The sequence below is a fragment of the Nymphaea colorata genome, chromosome 7, assembly GCF_008831285.2.
Source record: "Nymphaea colorata isolate Beijing-Zhang1983 chromosome 7, ASM883128v2, whole genome shotgun sequence".
Classification (NCBI taxonomy): Eukaryota; Viridiplantae; Streptophyta; class Magnoliopsida; order Nymphaeales; family Nymphaeaceae; genus Nymphaea; species Nymphaea colorata.
The window spans coordinates 7,331,436-7,351,635 of NC_045144.1; the positions used below are offsets into that span (position 1 = coordinate 7,331,436).

The 20,200-nt window shown below is 41.1% G+C and overlaps 1 protein-coding gene across 3 annotated transcripts in view; it reads left to right on the forward strand.

Annotated features, from left to right (window-relative positions):
- The window catches only part of LOC116257431 (uncharacterized), a 42,570-nt gene that overhangs the window by 15,431 nt on the left and 6,939 nt on the right, over positions 1–20,200 (forward strand). For all 3 annotated transcript variants that reach the window (XM_031634167.2, XM_031634168.2, XM_031634169.2), the window contains 4 exons: positions 17,966–18,073; positions 18,166–18,241; positions 19,503–19,639; positions 19,729–19,888. In XM_031634167.2, coding sequence (XP_031490027.1) covers positions 17,966–18,073; positions 18,166–18,241; positions 19,503–19,639; positions 19,729–19,888 — 481 coding nt within the window. The remainder of the gene's footprint in view (positions 1–17,965; positions 18,074–18,165; positions 18,242–19,502; positions 19,640–19,728; positions 19,889–20,200) is intronic.

Genomic DNA, 20,200 nt, shown 5'->3' on the forward strand with positions numbered 1-20,200 from the left:
TGACGCTCCCCTCTAGCGAACATTTTCTTCGTTTGGAGGTCCTTGACATAGACAGAAAAAGGTGTGAATTCAACAGAAGAGCTTGTATCATCAATGAGTTTAGAAATGGATATGATGTTCTTTTTGATATTGGGAGCAAGAACAACATTAGACAGTGATAGAGACGAGGATGACAATGGAATATGTGCATTTCCAATATGTGTAATAGGATGAGATTTTCCATCACCTGTTATAATGCAACTTCTACCGTAATGAGGGGATAAGTTAGTCAATTTACCTGCATTTCCTGTCACATGGGTAGCTGCACCTGAATCCAAGAACCATTCTCCCTGCTCATTTTGCTTTATAGTCATCTTTGAGAATGCGGTCATCAATAGCTGTTGCATATCTTCAGCGGTGGATTTAGAACTTTGTCCTCCTTGTTTATAATCATGTCTTACCCCTTTGTTTTTATTTTGAGGATTAAACCAACATTGTGCCTTCATGTGTCCTTTCTTGTTGCACTGAAAACAAATTGGTATTTTTCTTGAAGTATCCAAAGGAGACATACCTTGGTTATGTGGTGTTGGTAGAATGCCACGACCACCATGGTTGGAGTTCCCATGGCTCTTACCAAACTTTACATTCATAGCCAACACATTTTGGGAGTTCCCTTGATCAGTCCTTTCAATGACTCTTTTCATATTCATTTCATGTTGGAGAAGTTTACCTTGTAGTTCGTTGAAGGAAGGCAGAACAGGAAGGACCTCAAGAGCTGTAATAAAAGCATGATAATCATGCCCAAGTCCATTCAAGGTTTGCTGCACCTTTTCCTTATCAGAAATGTTATTCCCTGAGGCAGCAAGTTGGTCTGCGACGGCCTTAATACGCCCCAAATAATCCATGATAGACGTTGAACCTTTGCTCAAATTCTGAAATTCTTTCTTTAAGTACATAATTCGAGCTTCTGATATTTGGGAAAAGGTATCAGCAAGGGTTTCCCATAATTCTTCTGCAGTACAATCATCAGAAACTGAAAGTAACACTTGTTGAGATAAGGTGGACAAAATATACGTAACCAGACTTTGATCACGTCTCATCCACATAGCATGTTCAGGATTGTTGTCTTCATGAACAGCAATAACTTCTCCTGCCTCATTTTTTATTTCCTGTAAGACGGATATTGGTGGAGCCTTTGTTGAACCATCGAGATGTCCAAAGAGGCCTTGACTTCTTATGAAAGGCATGATTTGCCTTTTCCAGATCAGATAATTCTCATGGTTGAGTTTTTCGGTAATAAGGTGAGGAAGAAAACTTGAGGACATGCTAGAATGCGAAAGGTTTGTCCTTGGGTAAGCAAGAAGAAAAAGGAACAAGAATTGCGCAAGAGAAAAGTAAATTCAGGATAGAGACAAGATGAGAAAAGAGTTCTAACCAGATCAGACCTGTTTGGGCATTTCGTTTGGTAGAGATAACGTAACCTGTCTCTGATACAATGATAGAAATCTAGCACCAATATCTGTAACCAAAAAACAACACTCACGCAGGAAGATAGAGAGAGAGAGAGAGAGAGAGAGAGAGAATGAAAACAAGAAGAAACTGAGGAGAAGAAGCCGTAGCCAAAATGGTTTGCACGGCCTCTATTTATAATCCCATTTCTAGAATTCTAAGAGTCTCCAATCGTAGAATCCTAGGAGATTTCACAAGCTCCAAGGATATTAATTACATCATAGAAACCTAAGAGACTTCACATATTACAAGGATATTAACTACAACATAGAATCCTAGGAGACTCTTCACATGTTACAAGGACATTAAATATCTTAACACATTCTACAAGGAGGTGGAATCCTAAGAGACTCCTCTTCAACGTGCTGGTGAAGGATTTATATTTTAACACTATATTCTGCCTCAGTGCTAGATCGTGCAACCGCACGTTGCTTCTTACTGCTCTAACAAATGAGATTAGAATCAAGAAAGAGACAGAAACCTGAAACTGATCGTCGGTCATCGGGATCTCCTGCCCAGTCTGCATCAGTATAGGTATAAATGCTATGTCCAAGCGAAACATTGGGCATTTTGTGTAGACTAGTCCATCTCCAAGAGTAGCATTGAGATATCGTAAGATTCGCTTAGTGGCATCCATGTGTCCTTCTGTCGGTGCATGCATAAACTGAGAGATCTGATTTACAGCATATACTATGTCTGGGCGTGTAAAAGTAAGATATTGTAACATACCAACAATGCTACGATAGAATGTAGGACTGGAATATGCAGCAGTTCTATCCGAGGCAGTCAACTTAGTGTTCAGAACACTAGGCGTAGTTATGGGTTTGTAATTAATCATGCCTGCCCTGTCCAAAACATCAAGAGTATACTTGTGCTGCGTAAGAGTCAATCTATCATCTGTCCTGTCAAGCTCAACACCCAAGAAGTACCGTAATTCGCCAAGATCCTTCATCTTGAATTATTGTTTCAACATATCTTTAACATAAGAAATATGTGAAGAAGAATTTCCAGTGATAACAATATCATCAACATATATAAATAACCAAGTGGTAGCTTCCCTAGTATGGTAGATAAATAAAGAGTGATCAAGAGAGCTTCGGAGAAAACCAACTTGTTGTATATGATGAGAAAACCGATCAAACCATGATCTAGAAGCCTGCTTCAACCCATACAGAGACTTGTGTAACTTACATACCCATTTTGAGGATCATGAGTAGTATAGCCGGGAGGTTGCTCCAAGTATACCTCTTCCTTTAGAATCCCATGTAGGAAGTCATTTTTGACATCCAACTGATAAAAAGTCCATCCATATGAGACTGCAAGAGAAATAATTACACGAATCGTTCCCATCTTGATGACCGGACTGAATGTTTCAACTTTCATCATAATCTTCCCTGTATTGTTGAGTGAAGCCTCGTGCCACAAGGCGAGCTTTATATCGATCAATGCTACCATCTGGCTTATATTTAAGTTTGTAAACCCATTTGGAGCCCACAACATTCTTATCATCTGGACGAGGAACAATCTGCCAAGTCTGACATTCATTTAAGGCTGCCATTTCCTCATTCATAGCTTCAACCCAACATTTCTCCTTACTTGCATGTTGATAACATTTTGGTTCCACCCTTTTGCTGACTTCTGTCATAAAAAGCTGAAAATCCAAGGAAAAATTGTTATAGCTTACCCATCTATCAATAGGATGTCGTACGCGTTGAGATTGGCATGGAGCTGCAGTAGGAACTGATCGTCTAGAATACACAAGGCCTGAGAACCGATTATCTATAGATGGATCATTTGGCTGAGTAGATGAAGGCAGGCTGTCCAAAGAAGTAGTGTTGTCCAAGGAATTATCGACAAGTGTCTTGGGCTCATTAACAGCTTGCTCTTTCTGCTCAGGCAACATTTCTACCCTTTCTCTTAAGATTTCAGCATGTAACCATGTATCATATACCTCATTTTTGTCATTGAGTGTCAGAGAAGTAGCCTTTGGATCATGTAACCTGCTTTCATAAAAAACAACATGTCGTGAAATATGCACACGCCCAGTTTTAGGATTGCAACATCTATAACCCTTGTAATTTTCTGCATACCCCATAAATCTGCACAAAACAGCACGATCTTGAAATTTGTTTCTTAAGGAAACATCAATGTGCATGTAGCACACACATCCAAAAACACGCAATTCCTCATAATGTGGCTGTTCTTGATGTAATAGAAAAAATGGTGATTTTCCATCAAGCAAAGCCAATGGCAGTCGGTTTATAACATGGACAGCCGTATTAAAAGCCTCGGTCCACAATGTCATAGGTAAGTCTGTGTCATGCATCATGTTGAGCACACTTTCAACAATATGCCTATGTTTCCTTTCAGCAATTCCGTTTTGCTGAGGTTTATGCGAGCATGAGATTTGTCTAGTGATCCCATGATCTAGTAAGTACTCAGTAAATTCATTAGAAATAAATTCACCACCACCATCACATTGAAAATGCACGATATCACTAGAGTATTGATTCCGAACCAAGGCATGAAATTGAGTGAACAAGTGAAAAACTTCTGATTTGTGTTTCATGAAATGGATCCAAGTATATCGGGAATATGAATCAATAAAAATGACATAGTATCTATTCCCGGAAGAAGAAGAAATTGGAGCAGGTCCCCAAACATTGGAGTATATGGTGTCAAAAACCTTTGAAGCTCTTTTATTGATCAATTGAAAAGGAAGGGCATGGCTCTTACAGATGTGACAACTCGAGCACATGCTGGACTCACTAACTGAACTCAAACTAGACTTATCTAAGAGCCCGTTTGCAACAAGACTTCGAACAAAAGACTGACTACAATGAGCTAACCGACCATGCCAAATGGACGGCTTATTATACTCTGCAACATTGACTTCACTATGACTTGGAAAACATGACTATGAAGGATGAGGTTTTGACATCATTGGAGCTTCTTCAAGGACATACATATCTCCTTTGCGAGTGCCCTCAGCGAATGTCTTCTTGGTTCGAGCATCCTTGACATAAACAGAAGATGGTGTGAATTCAACAAAGGAATGAATATCATCAATAAGTTTGGACACTGAGATAATATTTTTCTTGACACTTGGAACGACAAGAACATTCTTTAATGGTATGGAAGAACGACCCATAGATATTTGTGCATTTCCAATGTGCGATATTGTGTGATGGGAACCATCTCCCGTGACAACTGAGCCTTGATCTAAATAAGAGAAAACACTAAAGAGGTTACCTGTGTCACCAGTAACATGGGCTGCTGCTCCAGAGTCCACGTACCACTCTCCTTGCTCATTTTGTTTCAAGTGGAGTTTAGATAAGGCTGTCATTAGAAGTTGTTGCACGTCCGCTGAAATGTTTGATGTCGCATTTGGGCCATATGATGATGAAGCTGGCCCTGCTGTTGCCTTATTCTCATGCCTGATCTGGTTATTTTTGTTCTGAGGATTGTGCCAACATTCTTATTTCACATGCCCCCTCTTGTTGCAGTAGAAGTAAGTCGGGACCCTTCTAGGCGTGGTAGATGTAGTATTCGTGCCTGGTGGTGTTGGAAGAATACCTCTTCCCATTCCTGCCTGAGAAGTCCAAGGACGGGTGCGATTCCCTTGCAGTGCATGTGTCCCTGTAATCAGTACATGGTGGCTGTTGGAAGGAATCAAGTTCTGTCGCTGTACACGACTAGCTTCGTGCTGAAATAGCTTGGCCTTCAGATCTTCAAAAGATGGAAGAACAGGTAGAACTTCCAAGGCTGTGTAAAATATGTCAAATTCTGTTCCCAGTCCACTTAAAGCTTGTTGCACCTTATCCTTGTCGCTGACCGGATGTCCAATGATAGCAAGCTGATCACTTACACCTTTTATTTCATTCAAATATTCCAAAACCGTACGCATCCCACGCTTGATGTCCTGAAATTGCCTTTTTAACTGTAGAAATCGTGCTTCTGATACTTGAGAGTACGCCGTGGCAAGTGTAGACCACAACTCTAGGGCTGTCAAATCATCATCAACGCCTCCTAATACCTCCTTTGACAGAGTAGAAGTAATGTAGGCAACAAGAGACTGGTCGTGGGCCAGCCAAACTTCATACTCATGATTGTTTTCAGTAAGAGTTTCACATTCAAATCTGATCTCACTCCCAGCCGTAGTCCCAACACCTTGATCTGCCACTACAGTCCTCTTCACTTCACGGTCAATGTACTTTGGAGGTGTTGGAGTGGTGCCATCGATATGTCCATAGAGTCTATGGCTTTTGATGAATGAGACAATTTGACGTTTCCAAGTCAAATAGTTACTGTGATTCAGTTTTTGGGAGATAAGTTGGGAGAGAAAACTAGAAGATAAAAGAGAGGAATTCGGCTGGTCCATGGCAAACGACTTGGGACAGAAATTAGGGCAAATCACGGCAAGGGCAGAGATTAGGGCAAATCACGCCAAAAAGAGGATTTAGGGCAAAAACTAGAATTAGGGCAAATCATGCCAGAAAAAGGGGATTTAGGGCAGAAACTGGAATTAGGGCTAATCACGCCAAGATTGAAAAACACTTACCGGAGGACGATGCTGAACCTGGCTCTGATACCATGTAAGAAGTGTCTCTCCGGATGAAAACAAGAAAGATTGAGAAGAGAGGATAGAGAAGAAGTTGATGGAAGCAAAGGTGCAGTCAGTGCTAGGTGGCCTTGCAATCCTTAATCACTATTATAACATTAACCTAATCTGATTACAACAGAATGTACACAAAAGTGTAAAAAAATTACAAGTATGCCACCGCCTAGTATAATTGGGCGTGTGGATTATAAAAGAATTGGATCGGGTCTGGACAGACCCGATCCCATGCGCACAAACTTAACATAAAGCCTGTGACCAGGTAGCGGTTCCCCAAGTGCCACAAGCTTTGGCTCCCTCAGCTTGCAGATGTTGTGACAAAAACACAAAGAACGTGAGACAATAGAGGAAGATAACAAGAGTTTGAGAAAGAGAGTTCAAAGAATGCATATTGTTGAAGCATGTTAGACGGGTCTCGGGACCAGGTCCGAATCCATACCCGATCCATCTTGTAGCTCTTGTTGGGCATTACTTAAGTCGTCTAACCCTAATCCTTATGGTTAATGAAATCTTAAGAGAGAGAGAGTTTGGCGGCTAGTGGGCAACCAGCTCCTCCTCATCCGTGGTTTTTTTCTTCATGTTGAGGGTTTTTCCACGTTACATCGTGTTCCTCGTATTCTCTTTCTTTGTGCACGTGTTTCTACATGGTATCAGAGCCCACGAGATTGGGATTTTTTGGTGATCGTGGAGTTTTCTTCACCCGCCGCCGCTGCTGACACCGCCGCCGGCTCTGCCATCGGCGTCATCGCTCTTGCAGCCGCGCCGTCGACCTGCTCCCCGACGTCGCGCCCTGCTCCCTGCCGTCGTTCTTTGCGCCGTCGCTTTCTCGGTCGGCCCTACTCCAGTGGTGCCCTCCATTGCTACTGCCGTTCGCTGTCGCCCCCCTTCCTCCCTGCCGTCGCCCTCTGCGCCGTCGATATCGGCGCCCGACCTGCTCCCTGCTCCACCTGACCAGCAACGTCTTCCGCCGCCCGACCTGCTTCCTGGTGTTGCCTTTCCGTCTAGCGCTGCCTCTACTCCCTGCATCATTGTTCTCCTGCGGGATCTGCAGAGTTCCAGCACCTCTGCTCACGCCAGTTGCTGCGTGCTCCCCATTGCCGCGGCTGCCCTTTGTCACTGCAGGAGAAATTTGGGTGTTCGATCGACGTGATGGTGGATTCCCCTATGGGAGAGTGGATCATCGACAGTGGCGCTACTCACCACATGACCGGCGATCCTAAAGTCTTTCATGGGTATAAGCTTTCGTCAGGAAAGGAACGTGTTTCTCTTGCTGATGGTTCCTCTATCTATGTGGTTGGGAAAGGGAGTCTCCCACTTTTGAACAAGTTCTTTGTCCACAATGCTCTACATGTTCCCCATCTTCCCTTGAACCTCTTGTCGGTTAGCAAGATTATGAAAGAGTTGAATTGCGAACTAATTTTTTCTGTTGATCGCTGTGTTATGCAGGACTTGGTGACAGGGAAGAGGATTGGGATTGGTCTGACTTCTGACGGACTATATCGCTTACCTATGCATACTGCTCAGGCTCTCATGACGGCAGTCAGTCAAGCAACGAAGAACAGAGAGGAGTCCCTTCAATTGCTTTTACGGTGGCATGAGCGCCTTGGACACCTGCCTTTTGGAATACTTAGACAGCTGTTTCCTGATTTATGTTCCAGGTTAGATATGACTATGGTGTCCTGTGATGTCTGTCACCTGGCCAAACATGTTAGGGCTTCATATCCTTTGTCTAGCCATCGGTCTAATGAGGTATTTGCCATGATTCATTCTGATGTGCGGGGGCCGTCAGGGATTCCTTCTTATCATGGTTTTCAGTATTTTATCACCTTTATAGATGATGGTTCTCGTAACACTATTGTCTACTTGTTGAAAGACCGTAGAGAAGTTCCTACTGCCATAGAGACTTTCATTGCTTATGTGGAAACTCAATATGGAGCATCTGTTAAGACCTTTCGATCTGACAATGCTCGTGAGTATATGTGTCAGTCTGTTGATAACTTCTTTCGGAAAAAGAGAATTGTTCATGAGACTTCCTGTAGTTATACTCCTCCTCAAAATGGAGTTGCTGAACGAAAGAATCGTCAGTTATTGAATATGACTCGAGCTCTTCTTTTTCAATGTCATGTTCCAAAAAGGTATTGGGGGGATGCTGTGTTGACCAGTGCGTATTTTATAAACCGTTTACCTAGTCGTGTTTTGAATGGGCAGACGCCTCACTCTATGTTACCGGGGAGTCGTGAACCTTTCTCTCTTCCATCAAGAGTCTTTGGCTGTGTTTGCTTTATTCACAATCATAGTCCTCACATTAAAAAGCTTGATCCAAGGTCTATTAAGGGCGTATTTCTAGGTTATTCTCCCACTCAAAAAGGGTATAAGTGTCGGGACCCTTCCACTGGTCGTGCCTATGTTACCAAAGATGTCACTTTCCTTGAACATGCTTCCTATTTTGGTGAGAATCCTCTTCAGGGGGAGAATTCTATGTCAAAGGAAGAGTATTCTTCGAGTCAGGAAATTCTGTTTACAGATTTTTTAGACTACAGGCGTGAATCCATTGTTCCTTCTATTGAGGTGCTTGAACAAGAGAAAAGTGGAGAGTGTTCTACTGGGGCAGGAGAGGAATGCAATCGTCTGTTTGGGCAAGTTTACTCTAGGCGAAGAGTCTGTACTGAGGAGATGACAGGTGGTGAGAATTCTGCTCCCAATCCGGTTAGTCCTTCCTTGGATGACCCAAGTTGTGCTCAGAAGCAACCTGTTGAAGAAGAGATTCAGGCTGTTATTGCAAGTGAAGAGCTTCCCATCGCCCTGCGAAAGGGTGTCAGGTCATGTACTCAACATCCTATTGGTAATTTTGTTTCATATTCTAGACTGAGCAAGGACTACAAATGTTTTGTATCTTCTCTTTCTTTGGCTATGATTCCCAGGAATGTTGCTGAGGCTCAAAGTGATCCCAAGTGGACTTATGCAATGCAAGAAGAGATGGAAGCAGAAACATGACATGTGGAAGTTATAAAGATTCCTGAGGCGGCTCACTTGGTTGGTGTTAAGTCTGTACGCATCAATGTAAAGGGATCGGGTCTGGATCGGGTCTGTTCAGACCCGATCCACTTCGTTTTTATGTCTTCACGTCTAAGTGGTGGCACCTCTTGTAATTACTTCATGTTTTATTCCTCTTTTTGTTGTAACCTAATTAGGTTTATGTTTTAATAATAGAGATCAAGCATAGTGTGGCTGCATTGGCCGCCGGTTCTCTTACCTTCATTGCCTTCTTCTATTCTCTATTCTCTATCCTCCTTATTTTCAGACGGAGAGACGTGATTCGGTGATGTTTTAGTGAAGATTCTCACATGGTATCAGAGCCAGGTTACATCGTCCTCCGGTGAGTGATTTCTTCTTGGAGTATTCTGCCCTAAATCTTATTTTCTGCCGTGCTTGGAGTATTCTGCCCTAAATCTTATTTTCTACCGTGGTTATCCTCAAACTCTGTTTCTGCCCTTAATCCCACGATTTGCCCTAATTTCTGTTGCCCTAAATTCTGTTTTTTGACCTAAGTCACACGGTTTGCCCTAATTTGCCCTAATTTCTATCGTGACCTCTAAAATTCTGCCCAAATCGTCTGTTCTAATCCTCTTTTTCAATCATGGACCAGCCGGCTCCCTCTCTTCTATCCTCTAGTTTTCTCTCACAACTCATCTCTCAAAAACTGAACCATAGTAATTATTTGACTTGGAAACGCCAAATTGTCCCATTTATTAAGAGCCATAGACTGTATGGGCACATCGATGGGACTACTCCAGCACCTCCAAAGTATGTTAACCGTGAAATAAAGAAGACAGTCGTGGGAGATAAAGGTGTTGGGGCCTCGGCTGGAAGTGAAATCAGTTTTGAATATGAAACTCTTCCTGAGAGCAATCCCGAATATGAAGTTTGGCTGGCTCACGACCAGTCTCTTGTTGCTTATATCACTTCTACATTGTCAGAAGAGGTATTGGGAGGTATTGATGATGATTTAACTGCCCTAGAGTTGTGGTCTACCCTTGCTACAACATATTCTCAAGTCTCGGAAGCACGTTTTCTACAATTAAGAAGGCAATTTCAGGATATCAAGCGTGGGACGCGTACAGTTTTGGAGTATTTGAATGAAATCAAGAGTGTTAGTGATCAGCTTGCTGCAATTGGACATCCCGTCAGCGACAAAGACAAAGTCCAACAAGCCTTGAGTGGACTGGGAACGGAATTTGATATTTTTTGCACAGCCTTGGAAGTCTTACCTGTTCTCCCATCTTTTGAAGATCTAAAGGCGAAGCTTTTTCAACATGAAGCTAGTCGAGTTCAACGACATAATCTGGTTCCTTCCAACAGCCACAATGTATTGATCACAGGAACTCACGCACTGCAAGGAAATCGCACTCGTTCTTGGACTCCTCAGACAGGCATGGGAAGAGGGATTCTCCCAACACCGCCAGGCATGAATACTACCTCTGCCACATCTAGGAGAATCCCGACATGCTTCTATTGCAACAAGAAGGGGCATGTAAAATCAGAATGTTGGCACAATCCTCAGAACAAGAATAGTCAGGTCAGGCGCGAGAATAGGACAGTAGCGGGGTCAGCTCCATCCTCGTCTGGATCAAATCCAACTTCAAAGGTTTCAGCAGACGTGCAGCAACTTCTAATGACAGCCTTATCCAAACTTAACTTGAAGCAAAATGAGCAAGGAGAGTGGTATGTGGACTCTGGAGCAGCAGCCCACGTTACTGGTGACACAGGTAATCTCTCTAGTGTTTCCCCTTATTTAGATCAAGGCTCAGTAGTCACGGGAGATGGTTCCCATCACACAATATCGCACATTGGAAATGCACAAATATCCATGGGTTCTTCTTCCATTCCATTAAAGAATGTCCTTGTTGTTCCAAGTGTCAAGAAAAATATTATCTCAGTGTCCAAACTTATTGATGATACTCACTCCTCTGTTGAATTCACACCATCTTCTGTTTATGTCAAGGATGCTCAAACCAAGAAGACATTCGTTGAGGGCACTCGCAAAGGAGATATGTATGTCCTTGAAGAAGCTCCAAAGCTGTCCAAACCTCACCCTCCAGATTCATGTTCTTCAAGTCATAATGAAGTCAATGTCGCAGAATATAATAAGCCATCCATTTGGCATGGTCGGTTAGCTCATTGTAGTCAGTCTTTTGTTCGAAGTCTTGTTGCAGACGGACTCTTAGATAAGTCCAGTCTGAGTTCAGTCAGTGAGTCCAGCATGTGCTCGAGTTGTCATCTTTGTAAGAGCCATGCTCTTCCTTTTCAGTCAATTAATAAAAGAGCTTCAAGGATTTTTGACACCATATATTCTGATGTTTGGGGGCCTGCTCCAATTCCCTCTTCTTCTGGGAGTAGGTACTATGTCATTTTTATAGATTCATATTCTCGACATACTTGGATACACTTCATGAAACACAAATCTGAAGTTTTCCGTTTGTTTACTCAATTCCATGCCTTGGTTCGAAATAAATACTCCAGTAATATTGTGCATTTTCAATGTGATGGTGGTGGTGAATTTATTTCTAATGAATTTACTGAGTATCTACTAGATAATGGGATCACTAGACAGATTTCATGCTCACATACTCCTCAGCAAAATGGAATTGCTGAACGGAAACATAGACATATTGTTGAAAGCGCGCTCAGCATGATGCATGACACAGACTTACCCATGACATTGTGGACTGAGGCTTTTCATACGGCTGTGCATGTTATAAATCGACTGCCATTGGCTTTGCTTGATGGCAAATCCCCATATTTTTTATTACATCAAGAGCAGCCACGCTATGAGGAATTGCGTGTTTTTGGATGTGTTTGCTATGTGCATGTTGATGTTTCCTTACGTAACAAGTTTCAAGATCGTGCTATTTTGTGCAGATTCGTAGGGTATGCAGAAAACTACAAGGGTTATAGATGTTACAACCCTAAAACTGGGCGTGTTCATATTTCACGGCATGTTGTTTTCGATGAAAACAGGTTACAAGATCCCAAGGCTACTTGCATGACACTCAAGGATAAAAATGAGATTTATGATACTTGGCTGCATGCTGAAATCCTAAGACAAGGGACTGACCGTTTGATTGAGCACGAGGAGCAAGATGTTAATGAGGCTGAGACACTTGTGAGAGATTCCTTGGACAGCATGCCCTCATCCTCACAACCCCATGATTCACCTATACATAGTCGGTTCTCAGGCCTTGTGTACTCTAGGCGATCAGCTCCTAATGCAGCCCCACGTCAGTCCCAACGTGTGCGACATCCCATTGATCGGTGGGTAAGTTATAACAACTTTTCTTTAGATTTTCAGTTGTTTATGACAGAAGTCAGCAAGAAGGTCGAACCAAAATCCTATCACCATGCAAGTAAGGAAAAATGTTGGGTTGAAGCTATGAATGAGGAAATGGCAGCATTGCATGAGTGTCAGACTTGGCAGATTGTCCCTCGTCCAACTGATAAGAATGTTGTGGGCTCCAAATGGGTCTACAAACTGAAATATAAGCCAGACGGTAGCATTGATCGACATAAAGCACGTCTTGTGGCCCGTGGTTTCACACAACAATATGGGGAAGATTATGATGAAACATTCAGTCCGGTTATCAAGATGGGCACAATACGTGTGATTATTTCTCTTGCAGTCTCATATGGGTGGCCTCTTTATCAGTTAGATGTCAAAAATGCTTTTCTACATGGGATTCTTAAGGAAGAGGTATACATGGAGCAACCTCCCGGCTACAATACTCATGATCCTCAAAAATGGGTTTGTAAGTTACACAAGTCTTTATATGGGCTGAAGCAAGCTTCTAGATCATGGTTCGATCGGTTTTCTCATCATATACAACAAGCTGGTTTTCTACGAAGCTCTCTAGATCATTCCTTGTTTATGTATCATACCGAAGAAGTTACCACTTGGTTACTTATCTATGTAGATGATATTGTTATAACTGGGAATTCTTCTTCTCATATATCTTATGTTAAGGATCTGTTGCAGCAAGAATTCAAGATGAAAGATCTCGGCGAACTTCGGTACTTCTTGGGTGTTGAACTTGATAGAGCAAATGATCGATTGACTCTTACGCAGCATAAGTATACTCTTGATATTTTGGACAGGGCAGGTATGATTAATTGCAAACCCATAACTACTCCTAGTGTTCTAAACACTAAATTGGCTGCCTCTGATGGAACTGCTGCCTATTCAAATCCTACCTTCTATCGTAGCATTGTTGGTATGTTACAATACCTTACCTTTACGCGCCCAGACATAGTCTATGCTGTAAATCAGATCTCTCAATTTATGCATGCACCCACAGAAGGACATATGGATGCTACTAAGCGGATCTTACGGTATCTCAAAGCTACTCTTGGGGATGGATTGATCTATACAAAGTGTCCCAATGTTTCTCTTGGACATAGCATATATACTTATACTGATGCAGACTGGGCAGGAGATCCTGATGACCGACGCTCAGTTTCAGGTTTCTGCCTTTTTCTTGATTCTAATCTCATTTGTTGGAGCAGTAAAAAGCAGCGTGCCGTTGCACGATCTAGCACTGAGGCAGAGTATAGAGCAATGGCTGCAGGGACAGCTGAGGCATCATGGTTACGACATTTGCTTGGAGAGCTTCATCTACCTATTGTTCAGTCCTCATTGCTATGCGACAATCAAAGCGCCATCAAAATTGCCTTCAACCCCATTTTGCATAATCGTACCAAGCACATTGAGATTGATCAACACTTCATTCGTCAGAAGGTTGAAGAAGCCGAGATATTGCCTACTTATATATCCACCAGTGAACAAATAGCGGATCTTTTTACCAAAGGTCTTACAGGGCAGCATTTTTGGGATTTGAAAAACAAGTTGTGCATGATCAAATCTCATGCACAACTTGAGGGGGGCTGTTAAGTCTGTACGCATCAATGTAAAGGGATCGGGTCTGGATCGGGTCTGTTCAGACCCGATCCACTTCGTTTTTATGTCTTCACGTCTAAGTGGTGGCACCTCTTGTAATTACTTCATGTTTTATTCCTCTTTTTGTTGTAACCTAATTAGGTTTATGTTTTAATAATAGAGATCAAGCATAGTGTGGCTGCATTGGCCGCCGGTTCTCTTACCTTCATTGCCTTCTTCTATTCTCTATTCTCTATCCTCCTTATTTTCAGACGGAGAGACGTGATTCGGTGATGTTTTAGTGAAGATTCTCACAGTTGGATCTAAGTGGGTCTACACCATCAAGTACAAACCAGATGAAAGTGTTGAAAGATACAAAGCTCGTCTTGTGGCCAAGGGGTTTAGTCAGAAATATGGAATTGATTATTTGGAGACCTTTACTCCTGTTGCGAAGATGAAGACTGTCAGAGTCATTATCTCCTTAGCTGTGATGAAGGAGTGGAAGATGTACCAACTTGATGTCAAGAACGCATTTCTCAATGGAGACCTTGAAGAGGAAGTATATATGTGTATGCCTCCAGGATATGAAGAACCTGGAAAATGTTGCAAGTTAAGGAAAGCTTTATATGAGCTCAAGCAATCTCCTCGAGCATGGTTTGAACGACTTAGACTTGTCATGAGACAATGTGGATACCATCAAGGGAATGGAGATCATACACTCTTTGTGAAGAGAAATGAACAAAAGGTTACTATTTTGTTGGTATATGTTGATGATATGATTCTCACATGTGATGATGAAAATGAAATAATTAAGTTAAAGAAACTGTTGGCGATCGAGTTTGATCTCAAGGACCTTGGTAAGTTGAAATGTTTCCTTGGCATTGAAATTGCTAGGTCTGGGACTAGCCTCATGCTAAATCAACGGAAGTACGCCCTAGATTTGTTAAAGGAGACCGGGAAATTGGGGTGTAGACCAGCTTCTACTCCTCTAGGTGCTGGCCATAAGCTAAGTCTTAGAGATGGAGAGCCTCTCTGTGAAGAGGCCAAAAGAAGATATCAATGTCTTGTAAGGAAGTTGATTTATCTTACTCTCACTAGACCTGATATTACCTTTGTTGTGAATGTGATGAGTCAGTTCATGCATGCTCTCACGGATACCCACTTGAAGGCTGTTGACAGGATCTTGTGCTACTTGAAGAGAAATCCTGGCAAAGGTCTTTTGTATGTCAAGTAAGACACTCTTGGGATTGAAGGTTATTCAGATGCAGACTAGGCATGTTGTATTGACACTAGGAGGTCCACCTCTGGCTATTGTATCTATTTGGGAGGGAATCTCATAGTGTGGAGAAGTAAAAGGCAAGATGTGTGTTCTCGTTCCAGTGCTGAAGCAGAATACAGAGTAGTGGCTATGGGAGTTTCAGAGCTTTTGTGGCTAAAAGTATTGTTGACGGATATAAGTTGAAGAACCTATGAAGATGTATTGCGATAATAAGTCTGCAATCAACTTGGCCAACAACCCTGTGCTTCATGACAGAATAAAACATGTTGAGATTGACCGACATTTCATTCGAGAGAGAATTGATGCTAAAGAACTTGTACTTCCTTACATGAGATCTGAAGACCAAACAGCTGATGTTCTGACGAAAGCTCTATCTTCAACTTCATTCGAGAGAAATGTATCCAAGTTGGGCATGTTTGATATGTATGCCCAACTTGAGGGGGAGTGTTGAAGCATGTTAGATGGGTCTCGGGACCGGGTCCGAATCCATACCCGATCCATCTTGTAGCCCTTGTTGGGCATTACTTAAGTCGTGTAACCCTAATCCTTATGGTTAATGAAATCTTAAGAGAGAGAAAGTCTGGCGGCTAGTGGGCAACCAGCTCCTCCTCATCCGTGGTTTTTTTCCTCTTGTTGAGGGTTTTTCCACGTTACATCGTGTTCCTCGTATTCTCTTTCTCTGTGCACGTGTTTCTACACATATCAATGTGCATTTAATAGGGGAGTGTTACAAGTGGATTGCCCGGAGGCATCCTTGAGACCAGGCCTAGGGTACAACCAAGGAGGTACATCAGTGTGGCCTCTACTAGAGTCTCTAACTCAAGTTTATACCAAAAGACATAACAGTATACTAGGGTTCAACAAAGCAAAATGATACAGTGACAGAATGGTATTGGAACCATTACAACATGTTTCTTAATTCAAGCAGATTAATGGAACACTTTGAACTTCAGGTTTTGTCATGTTGCCATTTTTTTTTTCTGTAAATTGTTCAGAAACTTATATTTTCTTCGTGACAAGTCCTGATATTGTTTACCAGTTGCATCATTATGCCTGAGGGTCAAATAGGCACAGATCTTGTCATCTTGGATATGTTATACCAAATTTCATATTGATTACAAAAAAATGTGTGTACCACATAATTGACATTAGGATGGGTGGTGAATCTGGCCTGCCTGGTCTTTGAGATGGATGGTCTTAGGCTCTTAGCTGATTTCTCTATGGGAAGCAGCACAGCTGGCCCCTGCTCAATGGAAAGATTGGTTGCACTCTGAAAGAGCTATTGTATATGTGTCTAAGCATGCACATGTATGTATGTACACATATTCATGCGTATGCATTTAGGTATATTTGTGTGTATTCATCCATACGCTCACACACACACACACACACACATAGAAATTGTAGTTATTTTTGTGTTTCCTTCATCTTGATAATCTATTGTATTGTGTCACCATCTTAGTTGTCAACCTAGGGACTAGTCAATCCGACTAGTCATCCAAGGCATTAGTCAACCAATCGGTTGGGCCCATGAAAGGGCTAGTTGACTGACTTGATCGACTAGTCAACGACTAGTTGTTGACTTGACTAGGCCCCAAATTAAGGTTTTCTAGAAAAATATGTTTCGAACCATCAATTGTAAAAATGACCAAGTTTCCTCTTTATTTTAGTAGTCTTTCTTTTACCTATCTTCAGCCGTTGTTTTTTTAATTAGCTTTCTTTTAATCACATTCAGCTTGGTTTTGTACTCTCTCTCTCTCTCTCATGCCCTCGCAAATGTGAAACTCTCTATGTGTTTATACTATATCTCCGTATGATATAATATATATATATATATGTATATATATATATGTGTGTGTATATATATATATATGTTTTATCTATCTCCCTCCTAATTAATATGACGTTAGTTGTCTGACTTGGACCAGCATGAACTGATTAGCCCCAACTAGTCCCCATTAATCTTTTTTAGGCTTTGATCGGCGAGAGTCCAGTTTCCAATTTTGACAAGTGAGGTTTACCTTCATCATTATCCAAAAATCCATATATTGGAAAGGCTAGGCATGCTTGTCTTCGCAATTCTTCATTATCAATTTGTACTTTTTTGTTTCTGATTTTCCTTTGGGTGCCTTAGTGCACATTGGCCATTGGATATCTTGTATTGCTTTTTGTAGCCATCTTTGTAATATTGAAGTTGTTTGTGTATTGAAGTTTCTTGTGAACCTTGTTCTGTATTTCTTTGGCTTTTCTGAAGAGCAAGTTGCACCTGATTTCGTCCTTTACAATGAAATTGATACATGAAAGAACTGAAAGAGGAATCCAGGTGTAAACAACTGTGGTCTAAGGATAGGATTTGAATTTGTATGAAACGTGAAGTTCTTTTAGCTACTTGCACATGCTTTCTGGCTGATAAGTTCTGCTTGGTCAGAAGCATTTGAGGAGTCAATGTTAGATATATTTCTGTCTGCTGATTGCTGATTCTGCACTGAATTGTATATAGGTCCATTGTCTATTTTAAATTTTAATTAGTCTGACAAAAAGTTGCATAGACCAACTGTTTTTCTTGTCCCTTGAGAATTTGTGACAACTATATCTTTAAAGAATTGCCTAGCCTAATGGTGGTAAAAGAACTAACTTTTGGTATTTCCTCCAGCCCAATCATGGAGACTGCTTTAATATTTACAGAAATGGTTCAGCACGGACTCCGATGCATTGCTTTTTGCAAGACACGTAAACTTAGTGAACTTGTTCTCTGTTACGCGTAGGTGACTCTTGTCATGGAATATGTCCTTTACAGGATGATTTCCTCTTCTATTTTCTTATTGCTGTGGTTATCTTGCTTTAAACATGTAGACTTGAAATTCTTCGGAAGACTGCACCGGATCTTGTTAATTATGTTTGCGCTTATCGTGCTGGATATATTGCAGAGGTTCTTCATCTTATCTTCTGATGCACATTTTGTTTTATCAATTGCTTGTATATGAGATATTTATTAGGCTGAAGTCATACATTTGGAAGCATTTTCTTTGCTATATGGTTAAAGTTTTTGTTGCATCAAGGATTACTTTTTGCAATCTGCTGAAGACCTAATTTTAGTTTCAGAAAGGAGAGAATTTTATCACCTGACAAAATAAAACTACAGTAATGAGTGGCTATTTGGGTGCAAAGCACACAAAAAAATGGAAAACAGTAGTTTGATTCTTTGAAGTAAAATCAAGTGAGTATGATTGTCGTTAATGAAATATAGCTAGTTGCTTTATCTTTATGCAGGACAAAACGTTAACTATTATAATTAGGTGCACCCCAAAACATTAACTCTTGTAATTAGGTGCACCCCAAAACATTATAGGGTGTGAGAAGATGAGTAGATAGCATATGCTTAGGCACGTGAGTAGGTCATCTCATCAGCAGGCATGATCTCCATAACCTGTACTAGTTGTTGTAAGAAGTAGAAAAATGGTAGTGAAGTAGAAGGGTTGATAAAGTCTTGTCGCAGATATTAGTGATGTTTTCAAAAAATTATGATAATGTTGCCAAAAGAAAGTGAAACAAAGAAGGGGGTTTATCACCATATTATGAAGATATCACCAAAAATAAAATGTTGATACAATCTCACAACATTTATGTGAGACTTTGTTCCTTAAAAGTATTTTTAATATATTTTATTTTTTGTCATTTTATGACTTTCCTAGATCCATATCAATTTTTTGTAAGAAAATTAGTTAAAAAAGCTCGAAAGTTCATAGTTCTTCACGTTTTTCCATTTCTGGATTCCCTAGAAGAGGTCTCGCTGTGTGAACCTGAGGCTGAGAATGATATTTGTGACAATTGAACGAACATGACCAGATAGTTGAGTACCAGGATTAGCCTTGTATGTGTCTTTCATCATTTTTAACTCTATTAACATCTGAGAGTGGTTTCTTATTTTCTTCATCATTTGATCGTGCATGTGATATTTGGTTGGAAACATCCAACACTACGAGCTGTATCTACTAGAACTGACACTGTAATATTACCTATATGAGTATATAAGTGCTCAGCATTAATGAACGTACTTTACTTTGATATGCATAGCGATGATATGCATGTAAGATGCCATTTACAGCGAGCATATTCACATGTTTGAAATGATGGTGACATGGTCCACCAGCTTGACATGTGGTTTGTTTGCTTGGTTACATGTTGAATAGGAACGGAGAAAAATAGAGATGGATTTCTTTGGTGGGAAGCTTTTGGGGGTTACTGCAACGAATGCACTTGAACTAGGGATTGACGTTGGCCATATTGATGCTACGCTACATCTAGGATTTCCTGGTAGTGTTGCTAGGTGTGTTTGTCATTTGTATAAATGCTTTTCATATTGCTACAAGTTACAGAACTTATGTGGCTTTAGCTAATGTTTTCTTCACAATACAGCTTGTGGCAGCAAGCTGGGCGGTCTGGAAGAAGGGAAAATGCATCATTGTCTATATACATTGCATTTGAAGGACCTCTGGATCAGTATTTCATGAAATTTCCGCAGAAACTTTTTGGAAGGTCTATTGAGAATTGTCAAATTGATGTTCACAACAAGCAGGTTCCTTTTTGAACTGAGACTTGTCTTTCTTTTGCATGTTCATCTGTAGACATCTTCGTTAGGGTCATGTGATTGCTAAATATGGATAAAATGTTGAGGAAAACAGGGACCTTGTGTCTTTCCTTCATGCAACATAAAACACAATAATTTCAAGGTTAAAATTATTGGAAAGAAGTTTCTTTTTATTGTTAAAAGAACACCACAAAAAATGGGACATACAACTTTGCCACTGGGTTTGGCGTCATCTTCCTAGTTTACAGACAACTCCTTTCTCTACAACAGGGAATCTACTGTTAAGTGCAAGAAAATTTT